Source organism: Macaca nemestrina, chromosome 18, assembly GCF_043159975.1.
Source record: "Macaca nemestrina isolate mMacNem1 chromosome 18, mMacNem.hap1, whole genome shotgun sequence".
Lineage (NCBI taxonomy): Eukaryota > Metazoa > Chordata > Mammalia > Primates > Cercopithecidae > Macaca > Macaca nemestrina.
Genome location: NC_092142.1, coordinates 29,705,235 through 29,725,745, shown reverse-complemented (window position 1 = coordinate 29,725,745; position 20,511 = coordinate 29,705,235). Strand labels below are relative to the sequence as shown.

General features: G+C 36.7%; 1 protein-coding gene across 11 annotated transcripts in view; it reads right to left on the bottom strand.

Annotated features, from left to right (window-relative positions):
• Positions 1–6,184: 6,184 nt before the first annotated feature.
• Positions 6,185–20,511, bottom strand: part of LOC105482978 (zinc finger protein 267-like) — a 42,986-nt gene continuing 28,659 nt past the window's right edge. For all 11 annotated transcript variants that reach the window (XM_024793174.2, XM_024793172.2, XM_071084465.1 and 8 more), the window contains 2 exons: positions 9,409–9,543; positions 6,185–8,862 (listed from right to left, as the gene is read on the bottom strand). In XM_024793174.2, the coding sequence (XP_024648942.2) occupies positions 7,598–8,862; positions 9,409–9,543 (1,400 nt within the window). In that variant the 3' untranslated portion in view covers positions 6,185–7,597. The remainder of the gene's footprint in view (positions 8,863–9,408; positions 9,544–20,511) is intronic.

Genomic DNA, 20,511 nt, shown 5'->3' with positions numbered 1-20,511 from the left:
AGTTAAAGGAAAGTATAAGAACTTCAAAGGAGCAAAATTAAATCAAGATAATGATCCAGAGTAGTCAACCTAAGAAAAAAATGCTCCCTTCAGATACTGACTCATCATAAGGATGTCAAATCTATGTGTGTTTTTCATCTTGTTCCCAGGGAAAATGAAAGAAACACTGGAAATAATATGACTATAGACACCCCAAATATAGTATCTCCCAAAAGTGAGAACCAAAGGAAAAACTGAGTGACATAATAAGAAATATCGGAAGAAAAAATATGCAATGGCTTTGCACATTGGAATTATATTTAAAATGTTTAAATGAATACAAGAAAAGTAGAAATTCAATGTTCATTTTTGTGGAAAGAACAAGTAACTCAAGTTTAAAAGCCACATTTGAACAACAGCCCAATAGAATATGAATAATACAAAATTAAGTTACGAGACAATGTATAGGTTCACCACTAAACTAAACAGAGATAAGAGGACCAGTGAATTAGAATATTGAGAAGAAAGAATATAGCCCAATACAGTAGAAATACAATTTCATAAAATATCATTTTAAAGACTAGAATGAGGAGCAAAACATGCCTAATTGTTTCACTAGAACAATCAGTATGAATTGGCCACAGCAAATAAGGCCAGTCAGACCCAAGGATTGGGTAAACAGAATCTTTCCTTGCATGACAGTAGCTAAAAACACATTGCAAAGGGCATGGACACAGAGAAGAATGAATTGTTCCCATTACTGCAATCAGTATCATTATGCCTTGTCTTGCATAACTGTTCCAAGTAACTAGTCTATTAAGAGACTGGGATGGGACTCAGGGTCAACTCTGCCTGACTCCAAAGCCCATGAACTCCATGGGCCCTTGAGGTTCTGCAGAGTGCCACTTCTGTGACAGAAATAGGATTCCTTACACATTCTCATCCATCTATTACTCTTCATTATTGGGAATAATCTCCTTTGGACAATGCTTCTGAAGCAACTTGGAAGGTCTTCAAATAATTTGAGAAAGTGTCTGAGCTAAGGAAATCAAAAGGCCAAACATTATTCATTTCTTATCATCAGAGAAATTGGAAAGCACGTAAGAACACACTCCACATGTTTGCAAATTCTCACGTTTGCGAATTCTTTTCATTTTAGTATTTTCAGGTTATTTATGCTTTGAAAACAGATTAAATCAAATTACTGTGCCTGAAATAACCTCTTATTCTAAAAGCAAGTGACATAAAAAAATGATCTGTAGAGAGACATTTCCTCCTGCCACAATTTCCAAGACTCCAAATGCAGGAATGGTCATAGGACAAATACCTGCAGCACACATGGAAATCACACACAACTAATGCATCCCTCACCCTGAAACAGGGGGTCTCACCCCTGGCTCCACATCAGTCACATGCAAAGACCCTACAATTCCCAAAACCCAAATTGCAACAGACCAATAAAATCAAAATCCCTGGAGCATGGCCCAGACATCAGTATTATTTAAAGTTCTCCAGGTGATTACAGAGCCAAAGCCCCCAAAGTACTCCTTTAAGTCAAAATTTTTTGGTGTACTAGTTGCAAATTGTCTCTTGAATGAATGTAAAATGTTTACTCCTGAGTTGCAGCCTTTCAGTCATGCCTGTATTATCTACTCAACTTTTGCAGGAACTGACCTTTGCTACTCCTTTTGTTCCTGATTAACATGCTCCACATGTACTGAGTGCATACTATGCCCAGGGTCCTGTGCTAGGTGTCCTGGCTTTCAGAGCATCACTATGGGAAAAAGACTTTGCTGGGAAAAAGTTTCATCTCAAAACATCAAAACCATGCCACTTACCAATTGAAGGCAAAAATGGAAAGACCCAAGAGGTGTCCATAAGATTAGGACATTGATACTTCAGAATATTCAAACCCATCTGCTAATGCCATGAAATTGTGTTCCACCTTACGACAAAAGGAAACACTGCCAATATTCTGAGACAGTGAGTTAGGATTTTGGTGCAAATACATAATATATAATTTTTTATTGATATACAACATTATATACAGAAATATTCATATAAAGCTTTTTGGATCATGACAGATAATTCACATAACTGAGGAATAGAACCAGCTTTACTCCTACCCAGAAAATAAATTTATCCCTCCCTCCCTGTCCAAAGGTAAACAAGATCCTGAGCTAACACTGTAAATGAATATTGTACATTTATACAAATACTATTAAAGACATAAAAATAAAATATATAGACCTGTCACCAAGCTTCAACCACTAATCATGTACCACTTCAGCTTCATCTATACTTCAACCCTTTTCCTACCTCCACCCACTTAATTTTTTTAAGATTTTTTTTTTGTGAAGATGTACATACACTGCAAGGCATAAACCTTAACTGTACATGTTAGACAAATAAATAGACCCAGATAAACTTCACCCCTTTTCAAAGCAATATTTTCATCACCCTCAGAAAATTCCCTTGTCTTTGGTCCTTTTTCTCAAGCAGAGATTATCTCTGTGTTGATTTTTTTCACCATAGGATTATTTTGCCTGAAATTAAATACACAAATACATAAAGTACAATTCTGTGTCTGGAACTTTTCTCTCATTGAGCAGGTTTATGAATTTTATCCAGGATGTGTGCTTGCTTTTTTGTATTCTTGAGCTGTATTTTGTTCTAAAAGCTATACAATTAGTTCATTTTCTTATTGATGGACATTTGGTTGTTTCCTGTTTGGGGCTATTATGACTAAAAGATACATAAATATTGTGCAAACAAATATTTTATATTTAACTCCTTTTTTAGCATTTACATTACACTTCTTTGCATTTTTTAGTGGTTGCTGCAGGGAATACAATAAGAATCTTTAACATATCAACCAAATCTACTTCTAGAGTTAATACTATACTGTCTTAAATTAAAAAAAAAAAAAAAAAGTGAAAAGTTTGCTACAGAACCGTTCCATTTATCTTCTTATTCCATGTGTTATAAATTTTAACAACTATAAATTATAAATCCTACAATACAGTGTTGCAATTTGTTTCAAATAGTCACAAGTCTAAGAAATTAAGAAAAAAACTGTATTAATATTAGATGGTAGATACTTAAAATATGCAAATACGCTTTTCTTTTCTGAGATGGAGTTCCACTCTTGTCACCCAGGCTGGAGTGCAACGGCATGATCTCGGCTCACGGCAACTTCTGCCTCCCAGGTTCAAGTGACTCTCCTGATTCAGCCTCTCAAGTAGCTGGGATTATAGGCGCCCACCACCATGCTTGGCTAATTTTTGTATTTTTAGTAGAGACGGGGTTTCACCATGTTGGCTAGGCTGGTCTCGAACTCCTGACCTCAGGTGATCCACCCGCCTAGGCCTCCCAAAGTGCTAGGATTACAGGCATGCGCCACCGAGACTGACCCAAATACACTCTTTAGTGTTTAAGTTTTTCCTGAAATTTTTGAATTCCTCAGGGAATCTTCCCTACAGTAATTATTACTGTGATGTTCTAGTGTTGATTTATTTTGCATTATCCAACTACATTGATTTGTATTTTGAATATTGTAAGATTTCCTTCCTTCTTTCCATATTTATTTAATCTCTTTTATTCACACAGTAGAGATAAGTGAATATTATTTTATTCTCTGGGCCGTAATCCAAAGCTATCATAACTTATTGCTCATATTGTTGGAGCTTGGACCATTGGGAGGTCTTTCAGGTTGGCTCCCTTTGAAAAGTCCCTATCATTTTTATTAAGCATTTTTTCCTTTGTGGCTTTACAAGATCCTGTAGCTCAACTTATATTTTCTAACTTCAACCTTTGGGTCCTTTTAATGAATGTTGTTTAGAAACTAAGACTGTAGACCTTGGTGTGTTCATTGATACTAGATGTCTCTGCTTCTTGGCCCTCAAGAGTTTGGAACATTATCGATCTCTGAATCATCTATCTATCTATCTATCTATCTATCTATCTATCTATCTATCTATCCATCCATCCATCTATCCATCCTTCCATTCATCCATCCTTCCAGATATCTTAGACATGCTTCATCTATCTATCTATCTCTCTCTCTCTCTCTCTCTCTCTCTCTCTCTCTCTCTCTATCTCTCTATCTATCTATCTGTCTTTATATTAATCCATCCATCCACCCATCCATCCATCCATCCAGATATATTAGTGATGGGTTCATCCTGACATTTCCAACTTTGGGCTAGGACCACAAGATTCATGCTAGCATTCACCATTTAACTTTTGTGAACAACACTGATAAACAGCCTCCATATATTATATAATAACACGTAAAAGTGTTTCAGAATTGCTAACTCATATTCTTGTAGGAAAATAAAATATTACTCAGTAGAATACAGCGCTTGTGTAGTCTTAGAGCATTCAACCAAAATACTGTTTTTCAAAGTGACTTAGATGCATACATTTTATCCACATCCTCTTCAGTAGGGTTATGTTTATAGGTAGATGACAGATAATTCGTTTGTTTATAGACAAGAGTCTCACTCTGTTACCCAGGCTGGAGTGCAGTGGCACAAACTTGACTCACCGTAACCTTCATCTCCTCAGTTCAAGTGATTCTCCTGCCTTTGCCTCCTGAGTAGCTGGGATTACAGGTGTGTGCCACCACACCCAGCTAATTTTTGTATTTTCAGTAGAGACAAGGTATCACCATGTTGGCCAGGCTGGTCTCAAACTTCTGACCTTAAATGATCCTCCCACCTTAGCCCCCCAAAATGCTTGGATTACAGGTGTAAGCCACTGCACCCAGCCAGATGACAAATAATTTGTAATACAATGAGATTCATTTGTCACTGTCTGCATTATATCTGAATTTCCCCAACATCCTGGTTAATTTTTAAAATTTGCATTGAGTAAAATTACTGTTTGTGGTGTACAGTTCATTGGGTTTTGACAACTGTGTAGTCATATACCTATTTCCATGGTACCACACTAAACTGTTTAGTCATCCTGCAAATTTTTTCTTGTTGCCCCTTTGTAATCAATGCCTGTCCTCCTCCCATTCTTTGGCAACCACTAATCATTTTCCATCCCTCTAATCATTCATGCAATGTGATAAAATAGAATCACGTAATACACAGCCTTGTTGATCTGACAGCCTTAATTTAGAGAAAAATATTTAAGATTCATACATGTAGTAGTGGAGATCAATAGTTTTTTCCTTTTTGTTAACAACACATTTCTTTTGTATAGACATATCACAGTTTATTATCCACTCACCTACTGAGGGACATAAGATTTATTTCTAGCTTTTTGCAAATATGAATATAGTGGCAACAAATATCCACAAACAGGTTTTAATCACTAGTTTTCAGTTTTGTATAATAAATGGTTGGTTAGGGGTGGGACATCTAGTTCAAATAATAAGTATATGACTAACTTTATTTAAAATGGTCAAACTATTTTCCAAAGTTACTATGTCATTTTGCATTCCTAACTTGAGTAGCTCCAAATCCTAACCAGCACTTGGTACTCACATTAAAATTTTTTTTTACCATTCTCATGGGTGTGTGATATCTCACTGTGGCTTGGTTTCATTTTTTAAAGAAATCTGCTGAATACAGAATCTCGTGTTGATAATAGATTTTCCTATCTGAAATTTAAAAATGTAATTCCATTATCATTTGCAATGATTACTTTTCATGACATATTATACTGCACTTATATTATTTATTCCATTTACATAATTTGTTACTTTGTCTTGGCTGTTTTCAAGATTTTTTATTTATCTTTGGTACTTCTTCAACTAACTGGTCAGAATTTTGTATTGTAACTAAATAGATCACTGTAGAGTTACACATGTATTCAGATTAATTTCTAAGCACCATTAAATCTTTTTTATTTATTTATTTATTTTTTTGAGATGGAGTCTCACTCTGTCACTCAGGCTGGAAGTGCAGTGGTGTGATCTTGGCTTACTGCAACTTCTGCCTCCCACATTCAAGTGATTCTCCTGCCTCAGTCACCCAAGTAGCTGGGATTACAGACATGGGACACGACACCCAGCTAATATTTGTATTTTTAGTGTAGACAGGGTTTCACCATGTTGGCTAGGCTTGTCTCAAACTCCTAACCTCAGGTGATCCACCTGCCTCAGCCTCCCAAAATGCTGGGATTACCAGCGTGAGTCACCACACCCAGACAGTACCATTAAATTTTATAAAAACATTCTTAAAATCCATGGGAACTTATAAGCAATATTTTATAAGCTTTGAAATAAGAAAATCATATAATTCTTCTTACATGAATCATAGGCAAGAAAAAAGGATTTGTATGGGATACAGTCTGAACCCAGAAGACATTAGATTTATGAGAGAAAAATTCAGTGTGCAATGAGAAACTAATTTAGCTTTGAGAATTTGTGAGGTTTCTAGTTTGGTAATAAATAAATAGTTCTCAAATTTCCTGTTGTGATCCATCATTTTCTTTTCCATTTGAAGACAGGTACACATACATGCATTTCTGCCTGTATAGTTCTCTTACACCTTTTTCTTTCTATCTTAATACATCTATATATTCCATTCAATGCAAGTGAAAGCAAAGAAGAATCTCTAAGTATTCAACTGGACTGAAAAAGGGCATGTGCAAAGAAAAATACTGAATAACATTTTATAAACAATGATTCAGGATTTTAAAAGTATGACTTTTAAGTATACCCCCATATAATCTTTATTACAATTGTCATAGTACACCAGTAGCTACAAAAAGCAGGAAATAATACAAAATAGTAACCATGAGAATATTATCAATATTATTAGAAGTTTAAGTCCTCTGGAAAATTGATATAAAGCACATTTACAATCTTTCAGATACGAGTTTTCACTTTCCTCTGATATCTGTGAAGATGTTTTTATTTTTAACACATCAAATAATATTCAAGATTACTACTTCATTGTACTATAAAGGTTTGCCAGTATTTTAAATAACTGACCAGTGTTTTTCTACTTAAGGAACAATTGATGTAATAAATAAATTCAGAATACTCCTCTTTTACTTTAGTATAGAATAATAATGCCCTAAATATGTACTATATGCTTACACACATTACTGTTTTATGATTCAAACACAAAGAGCCTCTTTATATTTTCTTCATGTATTTTACATTTGCCATTAAACTTCCATGAAAATAAATTGATATTAATGACATTCATCTACTATAGAACAACCTCTCATAGCTCTGATGTAGAAAAAATAGAGTATATGTTTTTATGTAAAGACTAAGCATTAAGGTATAAAAACTAACTTGAGAATTGAATTATAATTTGCTTTATACAAATTTCAAATGTTTTCAATACAAATAATGTGCTCACTGAATAATTACTTGTCCAAACATCAATGCTTTTGCTCATTTGAAACACATAACAAAATAACTGCTTTGGCTTTCGAGTAATCCTCCATAACAAATACTCTTATTTAATTTTAAAGTCTGGGGATGTGTGCTTTAGTCCTTTTTTGTGTAAGTCCTGACACATTCAGATTTGAGTTCTGATTAAATACTTCCTCCCATTTATTCAATCTGTAAGTTGTTTCCCTATAAACTCTACGGTGATTTTTAAGTTCTAAATTTTGGATAAAACTCTTTTCACATTTACTACAACTATAGAAATTCTCTAGTATGAATTCTCTTATGTCGAGTAAGGGTTGAGCATCGATTAAATAATTTGCCACATTCTTTACATTTGTAGGGTTTCTCTCCAGTATGAATCATCTGATGTCGTCTAAGGTTTGAAGACCGGTTAAAGGAGATGCCACAATCCTTACATATATATGGTTTCATTCCAGTATGAGTTATCTGATGCACAGAAAGACATGAGGAATGAGAGAAAGATTTGCTACATGCTTTACATTTGTAAAGTTTTACTCCAGTGTGAATTCTCTGATGTTTAGTAAGGGATGAACTACAGTTAAAGGCTTTGCCACATTCTTTACATATGTAGGGTTTCTCTCCAGTATGAATTCTTTGATGTTGAGTTAGGCGTGAACTACAATTAAAGGCTTTGCCACATTCTTTGCATTTATAGGGTTTTTCTCCAGTATGAATTCTCTGGTGGACAATAAGACTTGAGGAACGAGAGAAAGATTTACTACATGATTTACATTTGTAAAGTTTTTCTCCGGTATGAATTCTCTGATGTTTAGTTAGGTACGACCTACAGTTAAAGGCTTTGCTGCATTCCTTACATTTGTAGGGTTTCTCTCCAGTATGGATTCTCTCGTGCTGAGTAAGGGCTGAAGACACTTTAAATGATTTACCACATTCTTTACATTTGTAAGGTTTCTCTCCAGTATGAATTCTCCGATGCACAAGAAGATTTGAAGAATGAGTAAAACATTTGCTACATGCTTTACATTTGTAAAGTTTTTCTCCAGTGTGAATTCTCTGATGTCGAGTAAAATATGAACTAGAATTGAAGGCTTTGCCACATTCTTTACATTTGTATGGTTTCTCTCCAGTATGAATTATTTGATGTTGAGTAAGGTGTGAACGATGGTTAAAGGCTTTGTCACATTCTTTACATTTGTACGGTTTCTCTTCATTATGGATTATCTCATGTATTCTTAGACTTGACAATTTACTAAGGATTTTCTCACCATTATTACATCTGTGTGACTTTTCTCCAATATGGATTCTCTGAGGCTGAGTATGTTTTGATGACTGCATAAAAGTTTCCACACATTTATTACATTTGGCAGACTTTTCTTGAATAAAGATACTCTGACGGACATGGTTGGTGCATTCATGAAAGGCTTTCTCACATTTTTTACATTTGTAATGGTTCTGTAGCAAATGAGTTTTCTGATGTCTTCTGGGGCTTATTCCTTGGCTTAATGTTGTATCAGATTTATTGTACTGATTTTTCTCTGTAATACAAATATACTGGTAATTATTTAGGGTAGAGTCCTGCTTAAAGGCTGTCAAAGTTTTATTACATGTGTGATGTTTTCCCAAATTATCTATTCCCTGACATTGATTAAGCAACGATGAATGAATGAAGACCTTTCTATATTGATCACAGGCAGAACAAGGTGTTATTTGTTGGTGAAACAACAAAGGACCCATCAAATTGATCATATTTAGAAATCACCTCCTCATTTTTAAATCTCTCCTTTTCAGAAATATTTGCCCCAACATTTACTCCAGTTCTACATTTTAATTGGTTTAAATGATTATTTGAAACATGGACTAAGTCACTATTTGGATTATCCAAATTTTCTTTTAAAGAAAGGTATGTTTCAAAAATTGATGTCGGCATTTACTTACAGAAACACATGGTTTAGAAAAACCAACTGACACAGATTGAGTTTTTTCATGTTTTTGACCTCCTGTAACAGTGATGTTTTTGTTACAGGTAGTTGTCTTACATTTTGTATGTCCATCATAATATCTGTTGTGACCTTCACACTTACCCTCACTTTCCCACTCTTTCCTTAAGTTTAGATTCTGAGGGCCACAGCTCCCATATCCATCCAATATCACTTTTTGGAATGATGCTTCTATGAGCTTCTTTCTTAAGAGGGCTTGAGTATCATGAGAAAACATATCTGAAAGATACCAAAAGTTTTAAAAATTCCAATTACTAAATTCAGGTGAAAATACTTTATAAATCTAACACACAAATTATACCGCATAGAGAACACCATGATAGTTGAATCAAAAACTTGAGGCCCCTTTGTTTTCTCAATTGATATATGAACTTAAATATAACAGGGTGACTAAAGTCAGTTGAGTTTGCAGCACCTAGGTGAACACAAAGCCAAGAATGGTCGCATTTAGAAGGAAGAAACTTCGTTGTATTTGTGCACCACAGCACAGTGCAGTTACACAAAAACTTTTCGCATTCTGTTTCACTCTCAGGAAAGAAAAACAAAAGGAGTAAAACATATGTCCAAAGTTCTGGATTATTCTGGGGTGATCTAAAGTCTGGCCATTGCTTCCTTTAACATGTGGTGCAGGAGAAAATGGTGACATAGTTGAAATGACAGGTCAACTGAGAACAAAGATGAATGCTTGTTACAACAACAGAGAGATAGTAGTGCCTATGACACTTACCAAAGGGGGAGATTAAAGGCTCCTAAGAGAAAAAGAAAAAAACAAACCTTTTTAATAGGAAAATACACACAGTAGTCTAGAGAAGAAACATCCTGACAACAGTATGAAGAATCTCCCAGAATGACTAGAGTGCCTGATGGGTATCAGTTTTCACCTACACAAATTCATTCCATAATAGACAGAATAGGAAGCTGTTTCTTACTTGATCAAAATATCAACAAAATCACAAAACATCAAAGTAACCAAAACACATGGCTCAATAAAAGGACCAAAATGAAAGTGAATCTAAAGAAGTAGAAATCTATTAACATATTAACATGCAAGTGAAGCTAGAGAAGTAGAAATCTATTAACTAATTTTAAAATAATTTAAAATATCTATCTTTGTCTTATAGACAAGGTCTTGCACTGTCACCAGGCCACAGTGCAATCATAGCTCACTGAAACCTCGAATTCCTGGCCTAAAGCAGTCACCCTACCTCACTTTCCCAAGTGGCTATGACTACAGGAACGCACCATCACATCTGAATAACTTTTTTAATTCTTTGTACAAACAGGGTCTTGCTAGGTCATTCAGGCTAGTCAAAAATTCCTGGCCTCAAGAAATCCTATAGCCTCACACTCTCAAAGTGCTGGGATGAATCCAGCAACTGAACCTGGCATTCTATGTTTTCTTTAAGAAATGAGAATATTAATCCAACAACCATACAAAAGGACAAGGATGTATTACATAATGATAAAGGGTTCAATTCAACAAGAATACTTACATATGCTAAACACCTAAGCACCAAACTTTGGAGCACTGAGATAAAACAAGTGATTCTAGTCCTGAGAAAAGAATTAGCCACATAATAACAGTGAGGTATTTCGACATCCCATGGACATCATTAGATCACTGAGGCAGAAAATTAACAAAGAAATTTTGGACATCAATTCCAAACGATCAACTGGACCTAACAGGCATCTACAGAATAGACCAACTGGACCTAATAGACAATATTCCACCCAACAACCACAGAACACACACATCCTTCATATGCACACAGGACATACTTGAAGACTGACCCTATATGCTCAGCCAGAAAGCAAGTCTCAATAAATTAAAAAGAAAAAAATCATACCAACCATACTCTTGGACTAAAATAGAATAAAAACAGAAAACAACAAGAAGATCTCTCAAAACCACAGAAACGCATAAAAATTAAATGATTGGCTCCTCAAGACCTTTTGAGTAAACAATGAAATCAAGGCAGAAATTAAAAAGTTATCTGAAGTTAGTGAAAACAGAGAAAACACATACCAAAATCTTTGGGACACAACTAAAGCCGCAATAAAAGAAGCTTATAACACGAAATGCCTACTTCAAGAAGTCAGATCTCAAATTAATGATATAACATCACTTGTAAAGAAACTAGAAAAAGAAAAATAAGCTGAGCACAAATGTAGAAGAATAGAAATAACTAAAACCAGATAACTGAATTAATTGAGACCACAAATTCCATACAAAGCATCAGCAAAACCAAAAGTTGGTTCTTTGAAAGGGTAAACAAGATTGATAGACCACTAGCTAGGTCAACAAAGAAAAACATTAGATCCAGATAAGCACAATCAGAAACAACAAAGGGGACATTACAATCAACCCCACAGGTATACAAAAGATTTTCAGAGACTTATGAAGACTTCTATGCACATAAAGTGGAACATCTAGAGGAAATGGATAAATTCCTAGAAACATACAATCTCCAAAGATCGAATATGGAAGAAACTGAAACCCTGAACAAACTAGTATCAAGTTCTGATACTGAATCAGTAATAAAAAATTTACCAACCAAAAAACCCCTGGACAAGATGGATTCACAGCTAAATTATACCAGAAGTACAAGGAAGAGCTAGTATCAATTCTACTGAAACTATTCCAAAAAATAAGGAGGGACTCCTCCCCTCTCATTCTATGGGGCCAACATCACTCTGTTACCAAAATCTGGTAAAGACACAATGAACAAAGAAAACTACAGTACAATATCTCTAATGAACACAGACAGAAAAATCTTCAACAAAATAGTAGCAAGCCAAATCCAGCAGCTCAAAGTTAATTTATCTCAGTTAACTAGGCTTTATTCCTAGAATGCAAGGTTAGTCTAACATATGGAAATTTAAAAATGTGATTCACCACATAGAATTAAAATTCAAAAGCTAGGCGCAGCACCTGTAATCCCAGCACTCTGGAAGGCCAAGGCCAGTGGATCACCTGAGGCCAGGGGTTCGAGACCAGCCTGGCCAACATGGTGAAACCCTGTCTCTACTAGAAATATAAAAATTAGCTGGGTGTGGTGGCACATTCCTGCAGTCACAGGTACTCTGGTGACAGAGGCATGAGAATCATTTGAACCCAGGAGGCGGAGGTTGCAGTGAGCTCTCCAGCCTGGGGGATAGAGTGGGACTCTGTCCCCAAAAAAAAAAAAAAAAAAATCACCATTTCAATATATATGAGGTAAGCTTTTGATAAAATTTAACATCCCTTAATGATTTTAAAAAAAAAAAAAACCCTCAACAAACTAAGCATTAAAGAAACATACCTCAAAACAATGAGAACCATCTATGAGAAACCCACAGCCAACATACTAACCAGACAAAAGCTGGAGGCATTCCCCTTAAAAACAAGAATGAGAGAAGAACGCCCACTCTCACCACTTCTATTCAATGTGGTAATGGAAGTACTAGCCTGAAAAATCAGTCAAGAGAATGAAATAAAAGGCATCCAAAGAGGAAATGAAGAAAGTAACATCATCTCTGCTGATAAGATTCTACACCTGGAAAGACTGTGCCAAAAACTGATAAGGAACAGTAAAGTTTCAAGATACAAAATCAAAGTACAAAATCAGTAGCATTTCTATACACCAATAACATGCAAGCTGACAGCCAAATCAAGAACATAATTCCATTTACAATCACCACACACACAAAGAAAAAACCAAATACCTGGGAATAGATCTAACCAACAAGGTTAAAGATCTCTACAAGGGGAACTATAAAACACTGTTGAAAAAATTATAGACAACACAAACAATTGGAAAACATTCCATGCTCAAAGAAGAATCAACATCTTTAAAATGGCCATACTGCCCAAAGCAATCTAGAGATTCCATACTATTCCTATCAAACTACCAATGTCACTTTTCACAGAATTAGAAAAAAACTATTCTAAAATTCATATGGAACTAAGTAAGAGTCCAAATAGCCAAAGCAATCCTAAACAAAAGAAAAAACCAAAGGCTTCATATTATCCAACTTCAAACTATACTATAAGCCTACAGTCACCAAAACAGCATGGTACTGGCACAAAAATACACACACGGGGTAGGGCCAATATGGCTGACTAGAAGCAGTAGCATTCAGAGGCTCCCATTGAAAAGAACCATAGTAAGTGTGTGAATCCTTCACCAGCAACCAAGGTATCCAGGTTCTCCCATCAGAACTGACTAGGAGGCTGGCATGATCCACAGAGAAAATAACAACAGTGTGGTGCAGCAGCCCACCTGAGAGCCACACAGGGGAGGAGAGCCCTGTCCTGCCAGCCAAAGGAGTCAGTGAGTGAGTGTGCTACCCAACCAGAAAAATCATGCTTTTTCCAGGGAACTGTACAACCCACAGATCGGAAGATCCCACTCATGAACTCATGCCACTGGGGCTTAGCATCCCAACCCTGCAGCTGCACAGATTCTCAACAGTCTCTCAGCTGGAACCTGCTTAAGCCTACAGAGCACCTGCAGGGAGGGGCGACAAGCACCACAGCTGCATCTGCCTGCTGTCTAAGCCATTTGAGCTCCTTGGCAGAGGGGCAGCAGCCAGCACTGGGACTCACAACTGCATAACACGCTAAGCTCCCAGGGTGAGGGAAAGGCAACATTCACCTCTATAGCTCCAGGCTGTGCTTTTCCCCTCCTGGAGTCAGGGAGGCTGCATGGCTTGGTCCCAAGATGTGTCTCCGACAGCCCAACACACTGGCTGGGGCAGACCGCAGCCAGAGTGCCTCTTCAGGCCTGACCCTGTCCCATCCTTCCTCACTGGGCAGGGCTTCCCTGCAGGAACTCCAATAACTCCAGCCAGAGGCTCAGGGAAAAAACCCAGATCTCACTGGGCGTGAGCCCCTAGTGGGAGGGGTGACGGCAGTCTCTGCAGATCAACAGACTTAGTCTTTCCTCCTGGTAGTTCTGAGGAATCCAGGCAGCCCAGACAAGTGGGTTTTTCCCCAGCAAAGCACACCCCCTCCACCAAGGGACAAAGTGCTTCGTTAAACAGGTCCTATTCCATGTGCCACCCAACTAGGTGAGACCCTCCAACAGGGGTTGTCAGACACCCTATACAACAGCAATCTTACTGGCATCAGGTTGGTGCCCCCCAAGTTCAGAGATCCCAGAAGGAGCAAGCACCCATCTTTGCTGTTCTCCAGCCTCCCTGAGTGACATCTCCAGGCACAGGAGTGAACCAGATGAACAGGGCCAAAGTGAACCCCCAGAAAATGGCAGTAGCCCTATAGAAGTGGGACCTGACCATTGAAAGAAAAACCAACAGAAAGCAACACAACAGCATCAACAACAACAAAAAGCCCCCACAAAAACCCCATCCAAGGGTCAGCAGCCTTAAAGATCAAAACTAGACAAACAGAGAGGAGAAAGAATCAACAAAAAAATGCTGAAAACCCAAAAAGTCAGAGTGTCTCTTCTCCAAATGATTGCAACATCTCTCCATCAAGGGCATAGAACTGGACAGAGGATGAGACAGAAGACTTGACAGAAGTAGACCTCACAAGATGGGTAATAAAAAACTACACTGTGCTAAAGGAGCATGTTCTAACCCAATGCAAAGAAGCTAAAAACCTTGATAAAAGGTTAGAGGAGCTGCTAACTAAACAGTTTAGAGAGGAACATAAATGACCTGATGGAGCTGAGAAACACAGCATGAGAACTTCATGAAGCACACGCAAGTATCAAAAGCCAAACCAACCAGGCAGAAGAAAGGACATCATTTGAAGACTACCTTGCTGAAATAAGGCATGTAGACAAGACTAGAGAAAAAAATAATAAAAAGGAATGAACAAAGCCTCCAAGAAATACGTGACTTCACAAAAAGACTGAACCTATGATTGATTGGAGTACCTGAAAAAGATGAGGAGAATGGAAACAAGCTGGAAAACATACTTCAGGATATTATCCAGGTAAACTTCCCTAACCTAGAAGGCATGCCAACATGCAAATTCAGGAAATACAGAGACCACTACTAAGATACACCATGAGAACATCGACCCCAAGACACATACTCATCAGATTCTCCAAGGTCGAAATGAAGGAAACAATGTTAAGGGCAGCCAGAAAGAAAGGCCAGGTCACCTAAAAAGGGAAGTCTATCAGACTAACAGTAGGCTTCTCAGCAGAAACTCTATAAGCCAGAAGAGATTGGGGGCCAATATTCAACATCCTTAAAGAAAAGAATTTTCAACCCAGATTTCATATCCGGCCAAACTAAGCTTCATAAACGAAAGAGAAATAAAATCCTTTCCAGACAAGCAAATGCTGAGGCATTCCATTACCACCATGCCTGCCTTGCAAGAGCTACTGAAAGAAGTACTAAATATGGAAAGGAAAAACTGGTAAAAGCCACTGGAAAAACACAAAAGCATAAAGACTAATGACACTATGAAGAAACTGCATCAACTAGTGTGCAAAACAGCCAAATAGCATCATGATGATGGGATCAAATTCACACATAACGATACTAATCTTAAATATACATGGGCTAAACATCTCATTAAAAGACACAGACTTACAAATTGGATAAAGAGTCAAGACCAATTGGTATGCTGTCAGGACACACATCTCATGTGCAAAGACACATATAGGCTCAAAATAAAAGGATAAAGGAAAATTTACCAAGCAAATGGAAAGAAAAAAAAAAAAAGCAGGGGTTACAATTCTAGTCTCTGATAAAATAGACTTTAAACCAACAAATGTCAAAAAAGGCAAAGAAGAACATTACATAATGGTAAAGGGAACAACTCAAAAAGAAGAGCTAACTATTCTAAATATATATGCACCCAGTACAGGAGCACCCATATTCATAAAACAAGTTCTTAGAGACTTACAAAGAGATGCAGACTCCCACACAATAACAGTGGGAGACTTTAACACTCCACTGTCAATATTAGACAGATCAACGAGACAGAAAATTAGCAAGGATATTCAAGACTTAAACTCAGCCCTGGATCAAGTGGACCTAATAGACATCTACAGAACTCTCCACTCCAGATCAACAGAATATACATTATTCTCGGTGCCAGATGACACTTATTCTAAAATCGACCACATAATTGGAAGTATAACACTCTTCAGCAAATACAAAATAACTTGAATCGTAACAGTCTCGCAGACCACATTGCAACCAAATTAGAACTCACGATTAAGAAACTCACTCAAAACCACAAAATTACACGAAAATTGAAGAACCTGCTCCTGCATGACTCCTGGGAAAATAATGAAATTAAGGCAGAAATCAAGAAGTTATCTGATACCAATGAGAACAAAGAGACAACGTACCAGAATCTCTAGGATGCAGGTAAAGCAGTGTTAAGAGGGAAATTTATAGCACTAAATGCTCACAACAGAAAGCTAGAAAAATCTCAAATCAACACCCTAACATTACAATTAAAAGAGCTAGAGAGGCAAGAGCAAACTAATCCAAAAGTTAGCAGAAGACAAGAAATAATCAAGATCGGAGCAGACTTGAAGGAGATAGAGACATGAAAAACCCTCCAAAAAATAAATGAACCCAGGAGCTAGTTTTTTGAAAAAGTTAACAAAATAGATTGACTGCTAGCTAGATTAACAAATTAGAAAAGAGAAAAGAATCAAATAGACACAATAAAAAATGATAAAGGGGATATCACCACTGACCTCACGGAAATAAAAACTACCACCAGAGAACACCATAAATACCTCTACACGAATAAACTAGAAAACCCAGAAGAAATGGATAAATTCCTGGACACATACACCCTCTAAGACTAAACCAGGAAGAAGTCAAATCCCTGAATAGACCAATAACAAGTTCTGAAATTGAGGTAATAATAGCCTACCAACCAAAAATTGCCCAGGACCAGATGGATTCACAGCCTAATTCTACCAGAAGTACAATGAGGAGCTGGTACCATTCCTTCTGAAACTATTTCAAACAATTGAAAAGGAGGGACTCCTCAATAACTCAGTTTATGAAGCCAGCATCATCCTGGTACCAAAACTGGGAAGAGAGACAACAAAAAAAGAAAACTTCAGGCTAATATCCCTGATGAACACTCATGTGAAAACCCTCAATAAAATACTAGCCAACTGAATCCAGCAGCACATCAAAAAACTTATCCACCATGATCAAGTTGGCTTCTTCCCTGGGATGGAAGGTTGGTTCAACATAAGCAAATCAATAAACGTAATCCATCATATAAACAGAACCAAAGACAAAAACCACATGATTATCTCAATAGATACAGAAAAGGCCTTTGATAAAATTTAACATTCCTTCATGTTAAAAACTCTCAATAAACTAGGTATTGATGGAACATATCTGAAAATAGTAAGAGCTATTTATGACAAACCCATAGCCAATATCATATTGAATGAGCAAAAGCTGGAAGTATTCCCTTTGAAAATCAGTACCAGACAGGGATGCCGTTTCTCACCACTACTATTCAACATAGTATTGAAAGTTCTCGCCAGCGCAATCAGGAAAGAGAAAGAAATAAAGCATATTCAAATAGGAAGAGAGGAAGTCAATTTGTCTCTGTTTGCAGATGACATAATTTTATATTTAGAAAACCCAGTCATCTCAGCCAAAAAATTCCTTAAACTGATAAGAAACTTCAGAAAAGTCTCAGGATACAAAATCAATTTGCAAAAATCCAAGCATTCCTTTACAACAACAATAGACAAGCAGACAGTCAAATCATGAATAAACTCCCATTCACAACTGCTACAAAGAGAATAAAATATCTAGGAATACAGCTAACAAGGGATGTGAAGGAACTCTTCAAGAAGAACTACAAACCACTGCTCAAGAAAATAAGAGAGGACACAAGCAAATGGAAAAATATTCCATCCTCATGGATAGGAAGAATCAACATTGTGAAAATGGTCATACTGCCCAAAGTAATTTACAGATTAAATACTATTCCCATCAAACTACCATTGACATTCTTCACAGAATTAGAAAAAAAAACTACTTTAAATTTCATATGGAATCAAAGAAGACCCCATATAGCCAAGACAATCCTAAGCAAAAAGAACAAAGCTGGAGGCATCACACTACCTGACTTCAAATTATACTAAAAGGCCACAGTAACCAAAACAGCATGGTACTGGTACCAAAACAGACATATAGACCAATGAAACAGAATAGAGACCTCAGAAATAACACCACACATCTACAACCATCTGATTTTCAACAAACCTGACAAAAACAAGCAATGGGGAAAGGATTCCCTATTTAATAAATTGTGCTGGGAAAACTGACTAGCCATATGCAGAAAACAGAAACTGAACCCTTTTCTTACACCTTATACAAAAACTAACTCAAGATGGACTAAAGACTTAAATGTAAAACCCAAAACCATAAAAACCCTAGATCTTGTCAATACTATTGAGGACAGACATGGGCAAAGACTTCATGACTAAAACACCAAAAGCAATGGCAACAAAAACAAAATTGACAAATGGGATCTAATTAAACTAAAAGGCTGGTTACCTACAGAATGGGAGAAAATGTTTGCAATCCATCTACCTGACAAAGGTCTAATATCCAGAATTTACAAGAGACTTAAACAAATTTACAAGAAAAAAACAAACGACCCCATTAAAAAGTGGGCAAAGAATATGAGCAGACACTTCTTAAAAAAAGACATTTACGCAGCCAACAAACATGTGAAAAACATCTCAACATCACTGATCATCAGATAAATGCAAATCAAAACCATGAGACACCACCTCATGCCAATCAGAATGACAATCGTTAAAAAGTCAAAAACAACAGATGCTGGCCAGGCTGTGGAGAAATGGAAATGCTTTTACACTGTTAGTTGGAATGTAAATTAGTTCAACCACTGTGGAAGACAGTGTGGTGATTCTTCAAGGATCAAGAATCAGAAATACTATTTGAACCAGCAATCCCATTACTGGGTATATACCCAAAGGAATATAAATCATTCTACTATAAAGACACATGCACATGTATGTTTGTTGCAGCACTATTTATAATAGCAAAGACATGGAACCAACCCAAATACCCATGAATGATAGACTGGATAAAGAAAATGTGGTACATAAACACCATGGAATACTATGCAGCCATAAAAAGGAATGAGATCATGTCCTTTGCAGGGACATGGATGAAGCTGGAAGCCATCATCCTTAGCAAACTAACACAGGGACAGAAAACCAAAACACAGCATGCTCTTGCTTATAAGTGGGAGCTGAACAATGAGAACACATGGACACAGGGAGGAGAGCAACACACACCAGGGTCTGGTGGGGGTTGGGGTTTGAGGGGAGGGAACATAGAGGATGGGTCAATAGGTGCAGCAAACCACCATGGCACACATATACCTATGTAACAAACCTGCATGTTCTGCAAATGTATCCCCCATTTTTTTTTTTTTGAGGAAATAAAGAAAAACAAATTTTTTTTAAAAAAGGACACATAGACCAATGGAACAGAATAGAGTACCCAGAAATAAATAGAGGCACACACTTACAATCATCTGATGTTCCACAAAGTCAACAAAAACAAGCAATAGTGAAAGGACTCCCTATTTAATAAATGGTTCTGGGATGACTGACTAACCACATGCAGACAAATGAACATAGACTCCTACATTTTACCATATATAAAAATTAACTCGAGATGATTAAAGATTTAAATTCAGAACCTAAAAAATCTAAAAATACTAGAAGAAAATCTGGCAAACACCATTCTAGACATTGACTTTGGCAAAGAATTTACGGCTAAGTCTTCAAAAGCAATTGTAACAAAAACAAAAATTGACAAATGGGACCTAATTAAAGAGTTTCTGCACAGCAAAAGAAACTGTGAACAGAATCGACAACCTACAGAATGGGAGAAGACATTCACAAACTATGTACCTGACAAAGGCCTAATTCCAGAATCCATGTGAAATTTAAATTAACAAGAAAAAAAACCATTAAAAAGTGGGTAAAGGGCAAGAGCAGACACTTCTCAAAAGAAGACATACAAGCAGCCAATAAGCATATGAAAAAATGTTACACATCACTACCCATAAGAAAAATGCAAATCAAAACCACACTGAGATACCATCTACACCACTCAGAATAGTGATTATTGAAAAGTCAAAAAACAGATGCCGGCAAGTGCCAGCAGTAAAGATAATACTTATACACTGCT